Genomic DNA, 21,309 nt, shown 5'->3' with positions numbered 1-21,309 from the left:
TTTACTGAATTGCACACGATAAACAACTCATAAACCAAAATAAACATCTTTGGTTTACCTGACATTATTTTAGTGTAACGAATTTTACCTAAGTTAATTTTGCTATGCGGAAAAATGAGGCGCTTTTATTTAGTTTTTTGTGATTTTCTCGAAAATATGGATGAATAAGGGTCTAAAAACTGAGTAATAATATCGCCCACGTTGTCATCTATCATCTCTCATTCATGGTTTGTTAAAGATCGCCCAAGATGTCAACTAAAACACGCAGTTTTCATTTAAAAAAATACCTTTTAAAAATACGTCAAAATAGCCAAGCTAGAAGTTTTTTAGGCACTCATTTTAACACACAGATTAAGATAAAGGTATAAGCTAATACATTAATAAGTAATAACATAAAACCAGTGAACGAAATTGGATAAATTGACAATACAAACAGAAGTCAGAAAATCCATGATTTTGACTTTGTTCACTTTACGGTCGCACCACATAACTATGATAGTAGATCATGACTTGATATTAGTGATATTTGATAGAATGAAGTCTCATCTTTCAATTTATATGCAAATCAATGTTGTTTTAAGTAGTTGCATTTAATGCACCATGTCCAACACCTTGTATGGGCTCGATCCACCGTGCGACGATATTAAAGTTAACCACAATTATAAAAACAGGGGAGTATTGGCAAGGATGGAAAAATCGGTCAAGTGTAAATCAGACTCGCGTACTAAATGTTCCGTAACCCCACCCCTCCAATTTCCTTGTTCCCTTTCTCAGAATAGGTAGAGCCGGATTCGAAAATATTAGCTTAGCTTATGAATGATAAGTTCTATCGTACTATAACTGCAAATTTAAATCTGTGCAAGCCAATTCTAGGTCAGTTTAAGTGCATGCTTAGAGCTTTTAAAATGGCAGTATAATTGCAGCTTTATATCGTTGAGTTAAATCCTTGATTTTACAGGTCTAGGCGATTTATTCATGCAGTGGAAAGGCGCAGAACAAAGGCGCTTTAAATGTGTACCTACTCGCGCCTGAGTAACTGTTAAAACATCGCCTGAACCGTGCTAGGTCGCGCCCGCGAGTTGGCGTCCGGCCAGGAGCAGGCCTTCAGCACAGCTGGAATAGCTAAAAGTAAACGGCTCGGGTTATAGCTGCAACTAAACTTCTATTACACAAGTGACTTTCATTGTGACACCGTAAGAAGCACGACCATTGAATAAGCGCGAGCGGTGTTACGGAAATATTCTTTTGACATGATAGCTAGCAAAGCTGGAATAGCTAACGGCTAACGGTTTGTATGTAGGTGCATCTTAGTTGGCGAACGAAACGTCTATTACACAGGTGACTTTCATTGTGACACGGTAAGAAGCAAAAGCAAATAATAAACCGCTTGTGGGTGTTATCAAAGTACCTATTAGGGCCTTTTTCCTATGATTTGCGGCTGCCCGCTTTTAATGATTTGATAATTCATACATGTTTTCGTTTGTTAGTCGTATACCTCGAAATCAAAAAACCCTTGTAGCTTTTCACCTATTCGCATTTCGCAATTTCAAGTATAATTTTTTAATCGCTAATTAGTACAATTGTCTAAAAAATTCATAGTACATTTACTTTCCTGCCTGTGTCGACTTAATAAATAGGCTATTGAATACTATTGATAATACATGCTATATCAAAATTTGCTACTGTTGTAAAAATCTGTTAAAAATATATGCTAGTAACAAAATATACTACCGATATTACAAGCTACAACAAAAAACGCTATCACGGTGAAATGCGAATAGGTGAAAAGCTACAAGGATTTTTTGATTTCGAGGTATACAACTAACAAACGCATGTTTTCCTATTACCCGGGCTACACGCACGCGGAACGCGGATTGGCTGCGGGTACTTACTTTAACCGGAACAAAATCGGTGTTTTTAGTATGAAGTTTGACAGATTTTAGAGTAACATGGTGCAACCTAGCCTTAATATTTTCAAGACTGAAATCATGTCCTTTTACTACGACACTAAGTATGTTTCAAGAATTAAAACCTGACCTACCTCATTAAATTCTACCTGTGACCTTCCAATCGATATGTGAAAATCGAGTTCTAATCAGTGTGCCTACCATGAGTTTACGTTAGGTGAGCTCGCTAGCGAATACGTCAAAAAATTCTATGAAGATTTTATTTCTTGAAAGTAGCCGCTAGGGGCGCTGCACAATATGTCATACATTTAAGTGTCATTTTTTTACGCAGTCGCTAGCGAGCACACCTAACGTAAACTCATGGTAGGCACACAGATTCCAAATCGAATAAAGCATAATATCGTAGACATCATTGCGCGTTCTCGCAATAATCAGTTTAATGTTACTTAGCATACTGCAGTTGATCTTGTGAATCTATTATCTACGCCAGCCACTTAGTATGTTGGAATTTATGCAGACTGAATTAACTAGATTAGGTGCATAGTGAAATACGAAGTCCGTGTTTGTATTGACACCTTGATAAATAGGTTAAACAGGTACTTACCTTATCTAAGAATACCTTACCTTGATTTACCTCTTTTACATTATTCCTTTGATAGAATAAATCAAGTCTGTATTTGTGACTTCTAGGCGTTTTTCTGATTTTCAGATATCATAAATCATTACTTAAATTCCGAATTCCACTTTTTTCGAGGATTTACTTAGATCGATTTACGTTTAAATATGTTTACATAATGAAGGTTGAATGAAAATATATAGTTTTTCTTAATCGTGGATATAAACTTATATTACATGTGATTATACAGTCTTAAAGCAATCAATGTCAATCAAATCAATCCCAAACGGAATCAATTTCCGTAGCTGTGAGACATTTCAGCGACGTATTTGCTATGTAATAAGTATATTTGCGAATAGTACAGCCAGCTCACTTCACAGATGCTTTGGTAACCTTTAATCGCCGCCGTAGGCCGCGTCACAATGATTATTACTACAGAAATGTACTGTTAAGGTCTCCTTTAGACGTTGATATTGGCGTATGGCGTCCATAGAAACGTTTGACGCTGACGTAGTGCGCGCGTATAGCGTTTATAGGAGACCATAGCATTGTGTTACTTTGACCAAGTCATAACCGAATGAAACGACAGTGAGCTCGCTGTACAGTAGTGTTGTAACTTGCCTCACGCGCCGCTGAATGCGACGCGGCCATCGCGGGGCGCCGGAAACGGCCGCGCCTCACGGTATTTAAAAACGCCTCCGTAACTAATGCGTTAGCTGCCGACTAATCGACAACCCTGGATATACAAGAATTACCGTCCTTGGATCAGACCTGAATGAAACACACAGTATATTAGCACACAGTAGGTAATAGGAATACACGTGTAATTCAGATATTATAGTCAACCAAGTAAAAAGAAAGAAAAACAAAAGAAGCAATTAAAAATAATGGAACTACCTACTGTCTCCGAAGTCAATTTTGATTGGGACCGGTTACCAAAAGACAATTTAACTTGTCAAATGCCTAAAATGATTGTACTGTCTTCAGCAGTTTTGCAAAAAAAAAACAGGAGACACGAAAACAAATTATTTCTTTATGAAACTTAATTAGTACTTTACAAAGGAATATGGTTCTTTATCTTGGAATGATACGTAATAAAGATACATTACTTTTTTAAGTACATACATGTAAGTTGTTATTTTTTCTTAATTTTACCAATTGACTCGTGCTTTCAGTTTCGGAAAGGGGTTAAGACTAAGTTCTTTGTAAAACAATAATACTTTTACTTTTGCTCAACTCGACGACCAAGTTGGTGAAGTAAGAAGTTCAAAAGTACACTTCCCTACTTACTTGTTTGTTTATTTTTAACCAGATTTTTTGTTTCATATATTACAGCCAATCTGACTTCCAAATACCTACCTACTACCTACAAAGTTTGCTTTGTGCAATTTAATTCCGAGTTTGTTTGTACGAGAGTTTAAGAAAATAATATTTTTATTATTATTTGCACAATATTGCACAGATTGTTACATTTTGTGTGTGTGATAAAAGCCTAAAGGAACGCTTTTCCGAACTTTTAACGGACGTGTGTTTTAAAGTTACAAATAGACCTGAGGGCATTTGCACGTGTGTGCTTTGCTTAAAAGTTTTTTGCAGAACATTTATTGAATGATCAAACGAACTTACCAAGTGAAGTTCGATCTAAATTATCCTGTTTTCGCCGAAGAGATTTATTTTACCATGTAGTACCCCTGTAGTACCCCTGTACGACAACCCAATCCGCACACAATATTCAGCGTAGTAGTATTAAAAAACAAAAGAGCGGGCAACCCCACCCCTACCACGCTGTGGGCTCGGTGTCCGAGCGGTCTCATTATATTTAGAGAAGAGATGACATTGACGTTTACCTCCAGGGAAGAAGATATAGAAATCTTCGGGTTGGGAGGGACCTTAAATCTCTTCGGCGAAAACAGGATAATTTAGATCGAACTTCACTTGGTAAGTTCGTTTGATCATTCAATTATCCTGCTTTCGCCTCCGAGATTTATTTTACCATGTAGATGTTTAGAGCATGGATCAATGTCCATGTTAAATGGTTAAGAGAGTAAATGTCAATGTACTAAATACATAATAAAGCAATATTTTTGTATTATAATCGTATTGCATCACTTATTCATAACAATAACAAGTATCACGGTCTCAACAAGATTTTGTTCATTATAGAGTATTATTATATACATTTATTTGTACTTCTATTAACTGTTAAGTACGACTACTGATTGTAAAAAGTTGCCAAGACAGTTGACAGAGCATCCTGTCTATCCAGCACACTGGCTAATTGAAAAAAATGGCTACTGGTTAACATCGCGCGTTAACTTGGAGCTAAAAATGGGTCAAAGTTACGCGTCGTGTCACAACGCTTATAATAAAAATGTACGAGCACTTGCACAAAATAGTTGTTACAACCAACCTTTTGTTGGGTCTAATTCTCGTCACTACACTGCACAACTTAAAATAATTACGTTTTTTGTCGGTAAAAACGTCCTGGTGACGTCACTTAAGCATTTTTCTTATACTGCGTGCGGTCGTTGCGCGTGCGCACAAAGGAATGAGACCGCTCGGACACCGAGCCCACAGCGTGGTAGGGGTGGGGTTGCCCGCTCTTTTGTTTTTTAATACTACTACGCTGAATATTGTGTGCGGATTGGGTTGTCGTACAGGGGTACTACAGGGGTACTACATGGTAAAATAAATCTCGGAGGCGAAAGCAGGATAATTTACATTTTAGAGCACGTATTTTCAAATTGAAGCAATAAAAACATTTTCCAGTGCTTTCAACCCAACTCGATCGGCATTGTGACGATTAAATTCGAACAAATCTCTATTTGATTTGGATATATTTGGCATGTTCACTGTTCAGGCTCCGTTGATGGATGACCATGACAGATGGCTGGCGAGGCCTGCGGCGGCCATTATGCTCGTCCTGCCGTTAACCGGAAGGGTCCGATCGAATGCTGATTTATTATTCAAAAATACGAAGTGCTAGTTACACCTGTATCCTTCATATACCTACGTTCGTTAAGATAACAATACGATTAGGTACCGGTATTGGCAACATTTTTGGAGTTACGTCACTAGGTTACGAGTATGCTCTTCTGTTACGATTTAACCACGTAACAATTAAAAAAATATAGTTTTATGCATCGAAATCATTATTATTCAGAACCTAGAAGTTAGAAAATTAGATCATAATACCATAATATCGTTATTTCTTTATAAGGACTATTTATAGGAAATGTTGGCAAAAGTACCTTCGTTTTTTACTCACCCCTAATTCCAGGGCAAGGTGGGACGTAATATCATCTTACCGGTCTCCGAATCTTTGCCCTAGAATTTATTAGACCGAGTCGCTTAGGCCATTGAGTCTATGGCATCTGTAGTTACATAAGTTAGGATCGGCCCACAAGCACGAACGTGAGAACTCTCCCAAATGACCGGTAATCAGGTTAATAGTGACTTTGGGGATCTTCTGCATTCAAAGCTTATCCTGAATCCAATCCAACCGCCTCAGTGGTCTAGTGGTAAGACCACCTGCTTCAGACGCAGAGGTCCCGGGTTCGATTCCCAGTGGGGGCAGATTTTTCTATTCGGTTTGGTTGGTGGTAGGGCTTGTTCTAAGTCCGTCTGGCTAGCTACCACCATCTTACCTAAGTCTGTCGCCATAACAACAATGTTAACAGCATTGTTGTGTTCCGGCAGTTAGAGGCAAGATAGCCAGTTGAGGATTTTGGGTGAAGCTCGCTTCCACCTTCGGCCTGTTCATCACCTGTATCCTGGCTGTCACTATTTTTAATTTATAATTGTTTTATATCCTAATTATAAGTTATTAAATAAATCTTAATAAATGTACGCAATAAGACCATAAGGTAAACTTCTTATACCGTTTTGTCTCCCCTGTAGTTTCTAATTATTTTATAATTAATGCTAAAATTAATAAAGGGTGGCCAAAACAGTGAGGTCTAAAAGAAAAATTTAGATTCCTTACATCAAGGTGTATCTAAATCACCTCCATGTATGTTATACGATATTGCTCAGTTTAGGAGATAGAGTTAATTTTGTGATAATTTAAAATTTTATGACCGGTTTTTATGAGTAGGCTTTAAAAAAAATTATCTTAAAAGTTAAACTTTAAAAAAAAACTTCCATAGGTCCAAAACAATTTCACAAACTGCGGACCTATGGAAGTTCTTTTTTTTATTTAAACTTTTAAGTTGAAAATTTGATAGTGTTCTGCTAAAAACATAATTTTAATGTTTCTATCAAAACTTTTGTATCTTTTATCAAAGATAGGAAGGTGATTATTTTTTTTCAAACATCTGCAATTAATAAGAAATCTGACAAAAAAAAGAAATCTGAGAAAAGTCAACCCAAAAATAATATAAAAAAATTTAAAACCTACTAGGTCATAAAATTTTAAAATATCACAAAATTAACTCTATCTCCTAAACTAAGCAATATTGTATAACATACATGGGGGTGATTTATTTAAATCACACCCACAAATTTAGATTCCTTACATCAAGGTGTACCTATCTAGGTACACCTTGATGTAAGGAATCTAAATTTATCTTTTAGACCCCACTGTTTTGGCCACCCTGTATATGGAGTTGCAGCGTATCCACGCTTAGTTACAGCTAGCCGTGTGGAATGGACTGCCTTTTAATTGAACTGCTAATAAACCACATCTCTTTTTCACTGAAATGCTTTTCTGTACTTATTGTAACTGACAGCCGTGGATGTTCCATTTTCAGCTCGGGTTGAACGCGAACACGATTGAGCCGGGAAAGTAAGTAATCCACAGGGATAAGATAAGCTTTAGTGGAGATATCTGAGACTTTACATGCATAATAAACAATCTGTCTCGAAATTTATGACGCGTCTGATATTGTTGGTATGATAGTTTGTTAAGTATACAGGGTGATTGGGATACTCGACCTATTGAAAGGGGTTATACTAGAGGTTATTAGTAACAAATTAAGTCCAGTGGTCGAAAATGCATTCGAGCTGTGATGACGGTTCTTTGATTTTTTTGAAAATTTTAATTTGATTAACTACTCCCCTACTCCACAGAATTGATACTTTTCTGTAGGCTGAAAAAATTGTGATTATTTTTGTGAGATATGTGTCCGAAAAGAAAAATAAGAATGAAATGTAATTTAAATAAGCTTAATTTTTTACTTTGTTTAGAGGTTTCTGTTTTTAACCGCTTGATCTCTTTTCTTAGCATTATCTCTATAGGTTGTCTGGTTGAAAAATCTTTTAGCATTTAAAAATCTGAAAGAACATCAGACGTCATAGTAAAGTATATTCTTAGAATTTCCAATTGACAGTCTCTAATTGAGGGATTGATAAGGTTTATGTCAATTAATGTTAAAACATTGTAACCCAATTTATGTTGGAGTTTCAGGCTATCTTTAGAAAACTGAATATTTCAAGAGAGTTTAACCATATTTCTAAATTACCATTAGCCCTGCAATAACCCACAACTAATACGTGCAAGAAACAGCACGAAAGCATTAGGATGGCACTAAATCAAATAGATGTGGAAGACGAAGTTCTAAACATATTAGTGTGGGTGCTCGCTCATATGACAGCCAACTTGCTGGCAATTAAAACTTGACTATCCTCAAACGAACTTGGAACCGTTTGTGATATTATTTTTTTTCAATTTATATTCATTAATTAGATCAGACAGTTAAGAAAATTAACACCTAACAGACAACAAAATAATACAGGTCGGCCGTTTGGTGTAGTGGTCCCGGGTTCGATTCCCGGCCGGGCAGAAATTGAAATGATGAATTTTAATTTCTGTGACAGGTCTGTGTATAATGTGTATGTATTTACAAAAAAAAGTATTTAAGTATGTTTATTTCCGTTTTCTAGTGCTATTTATTATTTATTTATTTTACATAGAAGTAATATTGATAGTTTCTGCAAATTCTAAGCGAACCAGACACACAGTAATTTTTAAAAAAGAATATTAGTATTTTGTACAATACAAATTACTAATAGTCCCGTTAGCCCCTCGTGGTTAGCAAAATATGCTTGTGTTACGATTGGACTCACCACAGTAGTCTTTTCACGGATCTCGAGTCGGTCCCCTTCACCGTTCGGCTATCGTAGCTAATAATGATATAATGATATCGATATTACTGTCATTCCTTCCCAGTGTAATAACATTCTAAATCTCCCCAAAAGTAGCCCTGTCACATGATAACTGTCTTTCCTTCATTCCAACCATTTTAGTTGCAAGGCAGTAGGTACCTATGTTTTTTGCACGAAGGTGGTTTAAAAGGCTTTGACAGTACATCATGATCATACATCTCATCATCAAATTCATAACCACTATTGTGACGTAATAAAGTGTTATTTCCCAGATGACACAACACAGAGCATTGAAATAATGCTTAGATATTGATCAACTGGTGGGTTTCCCGACTTATAAGGGAATTAATGATAAATCAGGTGGGCAATACGTCTTGTGTTGTTACTTACTTTCATTCAAAATGTATTAGTTAAGATTCCAGCTTTAATTTATGTAAGAAATCTATACCTGCTTCAGAAATAATGGCAGCAATAAATGCTGAATGAATGAAGGGGTCAACATTTAATGGACTTTTTGAGGTAAGAGCTTTAAGTAGATACTCGTAGATAAATATTTTATAGGTACACCACACAGAACAAGAAAAGAAATACACAAAAGAGACGGCACAATTTAAGTGGTGTTATCGCTATGAAGCGCTCTCTTCCAGACAATCTAGGATTGTTCAAATCAAATCAAATCAAATCAAAATCAAAATTAATTTATTTGCTTGATAAGCGGTACACAGCAGATGTTCTGTTTTATATGTATTTAGCAGTGGATAATGATGCGCATTGTCATCTCTATGTAGAGGTACATCATTTCTCAAATAAAAATTAAAATCAAATAGTACACAGGCCCTTTCCAGGGCCAAATATAGCTTGTCCTACCAACGGACAGCATGCAACATGCGGTGCTGAGAAGAAGTGGCGGAAGAAATTCAGTCACCTTTGTCAGCCTCTTTTTCGATCAAATACAGCAATTTATAACTTACATGACACGTAATAAGTGCGAGCTAGGCAGGTAAAATCCACGCACTTTTGTCATTGAAATAATCGTTTACTTTATAATATTCTTTTTATATAAGGGTTTTCTTAACCTGTAGTTTGAAATGATTTGCAAAGGAAATTTTTCATGGCCCATCAGTTAAGGATTAGCCACATTCGTAAACATACTGGTTGTGTTATCGACTCGTAAATGTTTTATAGTCCCGTAATAATACTGACATCAAATGAAGATTATTGTTCTTGTCTATCGTAATGTTTATCTGTTACGAGTTTGGTATTATTGATAAATAATACTTAGTAAAACATAAAATTAATTGGGTAACCAAATATTAACCTATAAATAATTGGCTAGTTGCCTAAAAAAATTTTTTTAGTCCGTAATGTTTAATATCAAAAAATATTGGACACATATATTTTTATTTGTCAATCTAACAAATAATTACATAGTTATGGTGCGTTGAAGTTGCGCACGACGTCACAACGTGCGGCATTTTTAAGCAAGCGTTGACGTCACGGGCCTCTTCTTATGAACTTTGGGGCGCTTTATCTCTTTAAATTTTCATTAGTTTGAAAAAGTGAAAAATACGTGTAGAGTATTTTTTGATAAGTTAACTGACGGACTAATTAAAACTCTTGCTTTTTGACCCAGGCAACATCCCCATTGGTGCCTTTGAATTAGAGTGCCTATAATTAGATTTGACAATCTAATTACTTTCTTTTATTATGATGTAACATTAGTAGTCGATTTGGTATCAAGTAGTACCTAAATCAGAAAAACGAGCTTACTTTAATAAATCAGAGATTCATCTGTCTTTGGAGTCTACTAAGAATATTAGGTGCTGCTATTTTTTTTAAATTAAGTTTTTTTAAGTTTTTTTTTATTTGCCATTTTAGATCTAAACACAAATTCAATAAAATCACCAGTTTATTTACACGCATCGTTTTCTTCATGGCAATCATAAGGGAATCACATTACGTTCTTTTGGCAAATAACATTTTCGGTAGAATGAACGTAACGAGTTCGGCCGAGGAATGCGTGGTTGGTCCTGACATTTTAAAAGGACTCATACATAATACATGTGTGGGATATACGCCTATATAGCAAAACTAGCGGCCGCCCGCGACTTCGTACGCGTGGATCCCGTTTTACCCCTTCTATCTTACGCGGTTTAGATTTTTTCATACAAATGTTTTTTCCCGCTAACTCCCGTTCCCGTGGGAATTATGCAATATCCTGTTGTAACTAAGCTTTAAGTTTACTAAGGTACCTGCATGCCAAATTTCAAGCGTCTAACTTAAGCGGTTTAAATTTTTCATACAAAAGGATTTTCCCGCTAATTCTCGGTCCCGTGGGAATTTCGGGAATTCCTTTCTTAGTGCACCTCTACGGTACCTAAGGTACGTCCCTTCCAAATTTCAAATGCCTAAGTTTAGCCGTTTAGGCTGTGCGTTGATATGTCAGTCAGTCAGTCAGTTTCTCCTTTTATATATTTAGATATCACTGCAGTTTGTTCCATGGAAAAGGGTAAGATCATAGTCCACTAGGCTCGGCCAGTCAGCATTGAGACGTATGAGATCGTAAAGCAACTGTACGACTATTATGACATTAGAATATGTATTATTTTACTTTACATTCTATGTTTTAAATAAGTATCTGCTTTTAAGCATTTGAAAATACTTATTAGTTTGAAAAATTTAAACTATTATTTTATATTATTTTACGTATGTTTCAATGGCTGTACTATTTGATCTGTGGTGTGTAACTCCGGTCGTGTGATATACAGTTGCGATGATGCAGCTGATTTAAGGAAGTCGTACATTTATCAACCCGGAAAGGGATCGTAACCGTATCAACTTGCAACGCACACTTATCCGCACCGTAACGCCCTCGCCTCGCGATTGACAGCGCGCAGAAGGCGATGACAGCTCGCGAAAGGCGATACGGTGCTGATCCCTTTCCGAGTTGATAAGTCTGCTATGACCGTTAGACTTAAGTGAATTGGCTTTTTAAGGCAACGAAGTTATCATCGGCAGTCAGAGTTAGTGTCAGAGTCAGAGTAAGTGTCAGTCACAGTTCGTGTCAGAGTTAGTGTCAGAGTTTGTCAGAGTTACTGTCAGTCACAGTTCGTGTCAGAGTTAGTGTCAGAGTTAGTGTCAGAGTTAGTGTCAGAGTTAGTGTCAGAGTTAATGTCAGAGTTAGTGTCAGAGTTTGTGTCAGAGTCGGAGTTAGTGTCAGAGTTAGTGTCAGTTAGAGCTAGTTTCAGAGTCACAGTTCATGTCAGTCAGAGTTGTAATGTCATGTACATCATATTATACTCGTAAATGTACGTAAATATCTAAATATTCCAGCCATTGCATTGTCGACTACCTATCCCTAAAAACCGATGCAAGGAAAAAGATCAAAACTATTGGAAAAAAATTGTATCGAACTAAGTTTAAAACATCGTAAGCATTGGCATTCGTGTCGAGAGCTCATTAGGGTCGCGTAAGTGGCCATTGTATCCTTGTAAAGTTCCAACTTATCAATTCGTGCTGCCGATTGTTTGTCCGCCGTGATTTTACGTAAATTACATTCCAGAAACACACAGAAGTAAGAATTTTTCAAATCTTTCATTATGATTTATATTTTGACGAAACAACGCGTGCTTTCGGATTAGTTGATCACCTCGATTGTAGACTGTGTAAAATTATCGATTTAATTCAACTATAAAACAATCGATCAAACTGGGCTCTAAGTCAAATTCAATCTTCATGATTGATTTTTGAACAGTCACACGCCAGAATATACAACTGAGACTGAGAGTTTCTATCCTCTAATAAAATGCAAAAGTGTGGATGTATGTTTGTTACTCTTTCACGTAAAAACTACCGACTACGACGATACCTTACAGTATTATTATTTATACATTAGAATAACGTGTAATGTATAATGATTCTGTGATAAGGTAAATTACACGCGGGCGAAGCCGTGGGCAAAAGCTAGTATGTAATTAATAGGAAAGAATCTAACATTATTAGGATCAATCATGCAGAATATCCCAGCTCGCTCAGGATGTAAATAGAAGGGAGCCAGTTAATCCCGAGACAAAAACGAAGACTCGATTATTAATAACGGTTTCATAAACCTCAGCTAAAGAACGTCAAAAATGATTAATGCCAGGGCGGATTGAGTAAAAATTATCTTGTAGACACAACAAAGTTTTTGCCTCGTATCAGAAGCACCAGCTAGTTCAATGTTTTTGCAATAAATTGAATTTCATAGAGAACTTATCGTCTCGCGTCGAGCTCTTTCGCCGTTTGTGATGAAAGTACCTACTACTGAGTTCGAAATACTTTGAAAAACACGAGCGCAAACGTCCGTTCAACTTTATATAGGTAGGTACCATAAGTACCAGTAAAGACCCAATTTAAATTTTAAAACTAAAACCAAGCAAATGCATGCTTTTTAATTATAAACAGCTAGGTACTTGTAGTAATATGCCCTACTGTTTTTTTTAAATAATACAGCCCGGATTCTGAATTGAGATTGGCTTGAACGTGCTAATCTCCTAATCAAGTATGAACGTTTCAAACAAATTAATACTTGAGAAGATGAGTACACTCAAGCTAAAAATTTCAATTCAGGAACCGGCCCAAAAATATCTTTCTTTAAGATAAATGTATAATGTAACAATGTATTTAAATCAAATCAACTGAAAGACCACAAAAGCTCTTCAGTTTGTTATACTAATAATTTCATATTATTTCTTTCTTAGCCGAAAGCTTACTAACATTTTCAGCATAATATTTTTTGTTCGGGAATAAGAAACGTAGGTAATAGTAGCAGTAAGGCCTTTTAAATTACATATACCTACTTATTTTTTAATAATAAATGAAGAATTTACTGTTTTAATCACAGTAATCATAAAGCATCATCAAATGTGGAACGAAGTCGATCGTTAGGGACTATTAATTTTCGATGATGCTTAAATCCAAGTACACTCGGCATAATTCACAGTGAAGATGAACCGTCCAACAGTTGTCGTATGAATAATTTATTTTATGAGAGGTGTATTTGTAACGTTTACATTTACATTTTTGATTTATTTGTCCCAATGAATCTCATTTTATAGGTACGGTTCGCCTATATTATTGTAGATAATAATTTAATCTTAGCTTTGCTTATTTTAATTGGATTAATATAATAAATTGAAATCCTTTTTAAATGTTGAGGCACCGTTTGCTTTAATCTGAACTGAATAAACTTTAGATTTTTGCTAAACATCCATTCCGGAATCTGCGTTCAAATTTACTAATTAGTAAATTGGGTAGATATGATAAGAAATATGATTATGAAGTATTATCATGCGTGTTTTAATTTCAGTAAAAATCCAATTTTTGATAGCATGATACGCTATTTTTTTAACAAAGTCTCGCTGAGGTCAGCTCCAAATTAATGGTTTGGTGCCTGAACGTGAGAAATCGACTCGTTTGTAGCAAAGCTCATTATTGTTACGTAGGTAAATCGGGTGCCAATTTTTATAGCTACTAACAAAGTATAAGCCTTTGTGCGTATTAATTAATACGAGTAGCATTAATTACCAACGCTTAAAATAGCATTTCAATCAAGATAAGGCATCATACGAGTACGGATAGAAATGGGTTATGTTTACGTCGACCGCGCTTCCCAAAACTTTCATAACAAATGTAAACGCATACATTTCTGTTGTTTGGCCTTAAGAACTTTATGCAAAGAGGACTGAGTTTATTATGTATTCAACGATAACTTTATTACTTGTGTCGTGTCTAAATTATTACGATCTCATCTTCCGTTAGTTTTTTTAGGGTTGGACTCAGTTGCATAGTTATTTAAAATTATGTAAATGTTATTCTCCAGCCGTTCATTTTGAGAGTCAAGATAAAACGAGCATTCACTAATGAAACAGACAACATAAAACTGCTAACAGATGTTACATTGAAAATAAAGGAGAAATTTTGTGCACTGAAAAAATATCTTGCCACTGAAATTCAGCGTCATAGCACTGTTTGCAGCTGAATGCTAAGTTACGAAACTTATTTGGACTCAGGATTAGAGAAATTAATTTATTGTTAAAAATTAAACATTTTCAGACTTATTTAAAAGACACGAGTCGGACTTAAGATAACTTTTGGACATCTTTTATTTACTTATGATAAAAATGGTTCTACTTACAACATCAAAAATATTATTTATGTTAAAGCAATTTTTCATTATATGCTTTACTCGTATGTTGTACTTAATTTTATTTATGGGTTTAGGCAATTTCCATTTTCTTGAATTTTGCTTTGAAGTTGTAAATACATTATTAAAATGACTGTAACTACATTCTTAACATTTTTATGTTGACGTTCATTTTAAAATTAACAAAATAACCTTCACAGGAATTCTTTTTAACCACTTCTAAAGTATTTGTAAACTAATTCAGAACTTTTTAACCGTCTAGAGTTTAACCACAGACATTTAAAATAAAGTTTTCACAACGTAATTTTTAGCCTAATTCAGTATTTAGCATTTAACATGAGCAATTTATGTTTTTTTATTAATTGTTTTCCGATTATTTTTATTTACACTTTACAAGTCCGTGGTTCTAACAATCCAAAGTAAATTATTTCATCGTTTATTATATTACCTGTCTCGGATATCATTTTAATTAGTATTTAAACAACTTTTTAAAAAACTTTTGAGTCGAAAGAAACATGAAAATTATTTTATTTGGAGTGCAAATGTCTTCTGTTTCTCCCGGATTTTTTGTGAATAAGTCCAAACAAAATTAGGAAAGTCGCCGTAACCGACCTCATACTTAAAGCGTTAATGAAACACCTTGGCCCGAATCAATATAGCGCTGATTTTATCGCGAACAGAACTTCGCGTCGTGACCGCTGCCAAACTTGGCCACAAGCGATGAGACAGACATTAAATCACAATGAACAAAAAATAAATAAATAAAAAAAAAGTAATAATAACAAACTTAAAAAGTAAAATAAGTTATACTTACGGAGAAATCACAAGTACCCGCGGTTGGCCAGCGGGAACGCCGGTTCTAAACTTTCAAAGTTTTGAGAAGTAACAGAACTCGCGATTGGGGTGAATTTCCGGTTGAATTTACTTCGAATTAGAGAGTTGAGAATCAAAGTGGTAAAGTTCGTGAATTATGGTGTTGAGATACAGTTTGGCTAACAGCGAGGGTGGTTGGGCGTCTAGCGCCGGTCGCGAACTTGCCTAAACTGCACGCTAGGGCTGCCAGCGAACAACTTTATAGGCGCCCAAACGCTGGGCACCTGCGCACTGGGTTTACCGCCTACATATATATTTTTTACCCCAATCATGTTTTTCTTCGTTCGCAAATATTTCGACCGCTGAAAACTTATGAAACCTATCGAGATAAACAAAAATAAGTTTTTAAGATAAGTTATCTAATTCATGATGCAATATAAACTGGGAAAGTTTTAGAATGTAGGTAGTTTTAAGTGTTCTTTGATCTTTAATAAATGATTAAATTATTATGTAAAAAATGATCTGTTGTGGCTTCTCTATACTTTCTAATAAATCAATAGCGGCTTAAGTCAGTAAAAAAGCCATTCTAATTTTCATCATTCGAAACTTTTTTCCATGATGATTTTTTTTTCACCTAAGATCAGCTAGGTCGAAAAGTTTATTGATTTGTTGTCCTTTGACTCCTCTTGAATAAATAGCAGCTTACTGGGCTATTATCTTATAATAGTAACCATGTTAATCAAGAATCTTTTGGAGTTCCTAAGAAGTTTAAAACAACAGAACCCCTTCTTTGATCCTACGTTAATCCTACTGTTTATGTCATCGTCTGTAATTATTAAGGATTTTCATACTGAAACTGAAATGAAAAATTAAATTTGCTGACCCAACAAATGACGCGAGGTGTGAAAAGATACGTTTCTGTAAAAAAAATAAATACTGAAATCATCAAATTAATGAACTCGACCAAAATTGAAAGAAATGTTGTCATAAAGAGTGCTAAAAATAATCGGAATATTGAACGATTCCTAAAAACAAACGGAAAACTTAAAATTGTGACATCACCATTTGCAATTATAAGTCAAGTCTCTTCTATTAAAAAAAAAGAATAAGTGAAGGCACTGAGAAATCAACATGGGAAAATTCCTCAATGATATAAATAAGCTTCTTTTGTCATAATATCTTTTGTTCTATCATTTGATTAAGATTTCGGCGGATAATAAAAATAACGAACCCCTACGCATTAATGACTAAAATAGTTATTCCAAGATTTTTCTAATTAGGTGATAGGACGTAGGATGTATTGTTCTAGAAGGCTCTGTGTTATTTTGGTTTCTCTCTCCCTGGAATAATCCTTGCTCTTGCAACATAATAAGGCAGGGGTCGGGTGTGGGTGGTATATTGCATGGGCAAAATATTCGGTGACATACGCGAAAGATTGCTATTTTGGTCATTGAGTTATTTGGTAGATTTTTCTAGACGTTGGGTAGGTAATTACTATTTGTACCAAAATATAATTTTGTCGAGATGTTTTCTATTCTCAAAAAATCTAAATGGCAAGGCAATAAAAACTTTATTTGTAGCAAAACAACGACTATAATTTGAGAAAAGAAATCTCTCTGTTAAAAAGTTATTTTAAACGTGTAAAAAATAGTCTTTGAAGGCAATCCAAATGGGAAATTTTTTAAAGACTTAAAAACGAAGGTTCTCTATACGTCTGTGGGAAAAATGTTTTAAATTGATCCCCAATTAGAAATTGTATGAGTAGGTTAATTTCTATCGGCCTAACAATTCTGAAAAGAAAAGTGACCCATGCTTCGAAGGCTGGTAATTTGCCTTTTAAGGCATCATGTAAGTAGGTACACTCGAGTTCATAAATATATAAGCAGTGCCAATGTTTCAAAATATTGTTAGCGTTTTAACGATCATCTATTTCATGTAATCATATAAACTGTTCATTAACATGTTGCGGTAGCGCAGTATTGGCTACTGCGCTACAATATTTTGAATGGGCACTGCCAATATATTTATGAACTCGACTGTACCTACAGTTTGACAAATCAGACTACATACATCTTTGTTGCGAAATCGCACTTATTGCCAGATGTTTTATGTTTTATGTTTTTGTGTGATGTCCTTTTCGTTTCTTTCTTTCTAATATTGTAAAGAGGAAAGATTTGATGATCCGTTTCTGTATTCAATAGGCTCTTAAAGTACTGGACCGATTTGGAAAAATCTTTCACCATTAGAATCCTACACTACCTATCCCTGATGAACACTATTATAAATTTTATTAGATTTCACGCGATACAAATTTCGCGCGTCAGCTAGTGTTTACGATACATTTTAGCTCGAAATTTACACGTCATTAATGTTTTTAGATAAATCGTTCAGTCGTTATGATCTGCATAATGCCATCACAGAAAGCTATCGAAGTGTGTTGTTTACGTTCGCGTCATTTTAATTATTTAAGCATTCAAACGTGATCTTGTTTTCAATATTAAAATTCGATAAGCAAATGAATAAGTAGGTAAAGTAATTATTCAAACACGTAATAAGATACGGGACATGAAATTGTGATTAAAAATAATTATTAATCTGATAAACGCCTCCAAGGACTAGTGAGTAGATTGGATCGGGTGCGTCCAGATTCGATTCCTAGATGGGATGCACAAATAAATTAAAAAGCACTTTTTGTAATTGTTCCCAGTTTGGTTTGGATAATAAGTATAAGCTTAAATTAATAATATTATTGTTATCGTGAAATATAATTTCTCTCCCCAGTGGACACGTTAAGCCGTTATGATTGAGTCAATTTCTGACGTCTATTGCGGCTGTAGTATTAGGATAATCTGACTCATATTATCCCTTAAGATGAAGAATAATGTAAGAATTCATAATGACGGCGAAGACCCGATTTTCCTGTATTTGAATAAATTATAATAAATTTTTTAATCCATGCATTTCCCTCGAGTTATTTAAATCAATTTACTTAATCCACCATTTCCCCAGTCAATGAGCGCATAGTAATCGCTGCTATTACAATCCGATTATGAAGCACGTTAGCCGCCGTGAAGTGACGTAAACTTAGGAGTTATTCGGGCAGGTAAAGGGTCATGAGTCGATGGAAGGAAGTGAAGCGAGGCGAGATAGAGCGGTTACACCGGGCGGGGATGTGCGTGCGACACGCGATCCGATACCACCAGCCGATGCCGGGAAGTACACAGAGGTGCGAGACACACCGAGAACACAGTGATCGTAGTCATAAATTGATATTGATGATGACGATTCAGCACTTGTCAACTTGGATTTGTGAAAAGGCGCTGAGGCCGCTTTCATATTAGGGCGTGAGAAGCGCGACAGCAGCGCTGCAGCGGCGTTTTTATAATGTGAAAGCATGCATCCGCAGTCACATAGTATGAAATTATCGGCAGCGCATCTGTCGCGCGTTTGTCGCGCTGCGAAAGTTGCCTAAATGTGAAAGCGTAATTTAATTCATTGCACGCGGAATGTACAGCGGAGCTTAATAAAACCAGAACCACTGAATTCACACAATGTAAAACAATTTCCACTTGGAAATTCTCAACATGCTCCAGTTTTAGTTAATACGAGATTTAACGTTGCATCATCTGCCTTTCTATATTATTTAAATTATCAAAATGGGTCTATTAACAAATTTTTATTAAAAGCATATATAATGCCACCCCACAAAGGAAAATGAAACCACGACTATAAAAATTGAAAGCAGCTTGCAGTAAAAAATGCAAAAATAAATTTAATATTCTGTTTGTGATGCCAACAAGCTTCGCTTGCCCGCGGACCAGCAGACGTTTTTAATTTCACCTGCGAAATAATAGATAAGCCTCACTAACACACACTAAGTGAATTATAAACTATGCTGGCTGTACATAATCAGGCGATTTCAGGTCAGCTAAGTATGTTCTGACACAGTTCTGTATCCCACCGTTTATGCGCGGGCCAGTGTAACTTAATGTTAAGAAATGGCAGCAAATTGGTTAAACTGAACAATAAAAGCCTGAAAAGTTTTTCAAAACTAATACTCAAAGTACCCTCGGACTATCACTACGTAGTATAAAACAAAGTCGTTTTCCGCTGTCTGTCCCTATGTATGCTTAGATCTTTAAAATTACGCAACGGATTTTGAAGCGGTTTTTTTGATAGATATGCCCGTTTTCACCATCAATCCCTAATTTTTAAGTGACCTCTATGGTAACACATAACAGGAATTTTGTTTTCATGGGGGTTACTTAAAAATTAGGGATTGATGGTGAAAACGGGCAAGAGTGATTCAAGAGGAAGGTTTGTATATTTAGCACCCATGCGAAGTTGGGGCGGGTCACTAGTTTATTATAAGATATAAAATATCTAAAGCGAATTAAACGCTCACGGAATTATTGAACTTGACTATGATGTTTCAACATTTTCCAATAGGTATTGTTAATTATGAAAAATCTAAAACGTTAAAATAGCGGTATCGTTATAGCCAATGAGCTGCTGTCATAGTGACATTGACAATACGTCAATGTCACGCTAGCATCAAACGTCAGAATAGAGGGACGCGCGGAGACGACTCCGCGCGCTTTTGTGCTAAGTGATGAATTGTATCTAAAATAAGGCAATATAATGTGAAAGATGAGTATCCAGTGTATTATTTATGAGAATAGATCGACCGGCCTCTAATAGTATGTAGGAGGTATTTTCATTGGTTATTTAAATGGTTTGGTCCCGATAGTGCCTTAACGCAGCTTCATTATGCAGCTTAGCTCATAGAGCTTACTTAAAATACTTAGCCAAGCTAACCCTTGTAGCTCCCGGTGTGCCCCACGCACAAAGCTATGTGCTGAACCGCCCAACTAAATCTCTTATTGACGCGCGATCGCACAACTCACCGTAACATCAATCTTTTATTCGTCCGTCATTATACATATATGTATATAGGTAATATTTTTTTCTATGAGAGGTATCGATACTCTTATGGTTGAAAATGTTGAAATTGATTGATTTTGATTGAATTGTTGATTGTGGGATCAACGGTCTATCTCTCACAGATAGAAAAGGTATTATTGTCAGATATAAAAAAGTCCACTCACCTCCCAATTTTCCGGGATTAGTTTCTTCCTTAGACTGGAGTCTTGGTACCTCGTAGGGAGCACCGGGTCCTCCCCCGACACCGCTCGCTGGTAGGAGAGCCTGCGGCCCTTGCTGTCCGTCACCACTCCATAGTGGTTCTCAGGTATGCTGGACAGGTCCTGGTAGGAGTGGCATCCTTGTATCTCTCGGTTCTTCTCATCTTGGATGACGCGCCGGAGGTAGTTGGTGAGACCTTCGCTTGCCAGCCAAGTGACCCTGAAATATTTTGTAAATGAATTCACCATTCCACAGATAATCATGATTATAGGTAGGTGAGTAATATAATATATTTTGATGCTTTCAAACCGGACTCTTACAGACGAACGACATTTGCCTAACGACAAAGACAACTGCATCGTCTGCATCCTGATAGTCTGAAGCCAAACGTGCGAAAAATCCTGAAGATCACGAAACACGAGGATCAACAATAGTGAATAGAGTCAACAACTGCGGTACATTAATCAATTTTATCATCATCATCATCATCATTATCTCAGCCATAGGACGTCCACTGCTGAACATAGGCCTCCCCCAAT

The 21,309-nt window shown here is 35.8% G+C and overlaps 1 protein-coding gene across 2 annotated transcripts in view; it reads right to left on the bottom strand.

Annotated features, from left to right (window-relative positions):
* The window catches only part of LOC114354102 (uncharacterized), a 118,817-nt gene that overhangs the window by 86,456 nt on the left and 11,052 nt on the right, over positions 1-21,309 (bottom strand). For both annotated transcript variants that reach the window (XM_028306359.1, XM_028306361.1), the window contains exon 4: positions 20,734-20,989. In XM_028306359.1, coding sequence (XP_028162160.1) covers positions 20,734-20,989 — 256 coding nt within the window. The remainder of the gene's footprint in view (positions 1-20,733; positions 20,990-21,309) is intronic.

Source organism: Ostrinia furnacalis, unplaced genomic scaffold (genome assembly GCF_004193835.3).
Source record: "Ostrinia furnacalis isolate ACB-3 unplaced genomic scaffold, ASM419383v2 OfSCF1918, whole genome shotgun sequence".
Classification (NCBI taxonomy): domain Eukaryota; kingdom Metazoa; phylum Arthropoda; class Insecta; order Lepidoptera; family Crambidae; genus Ostrinia; species Ostrinia furnacalis.
This window is presented reverse-complemented; position numbering and strand designations above follow the sequence as displayed.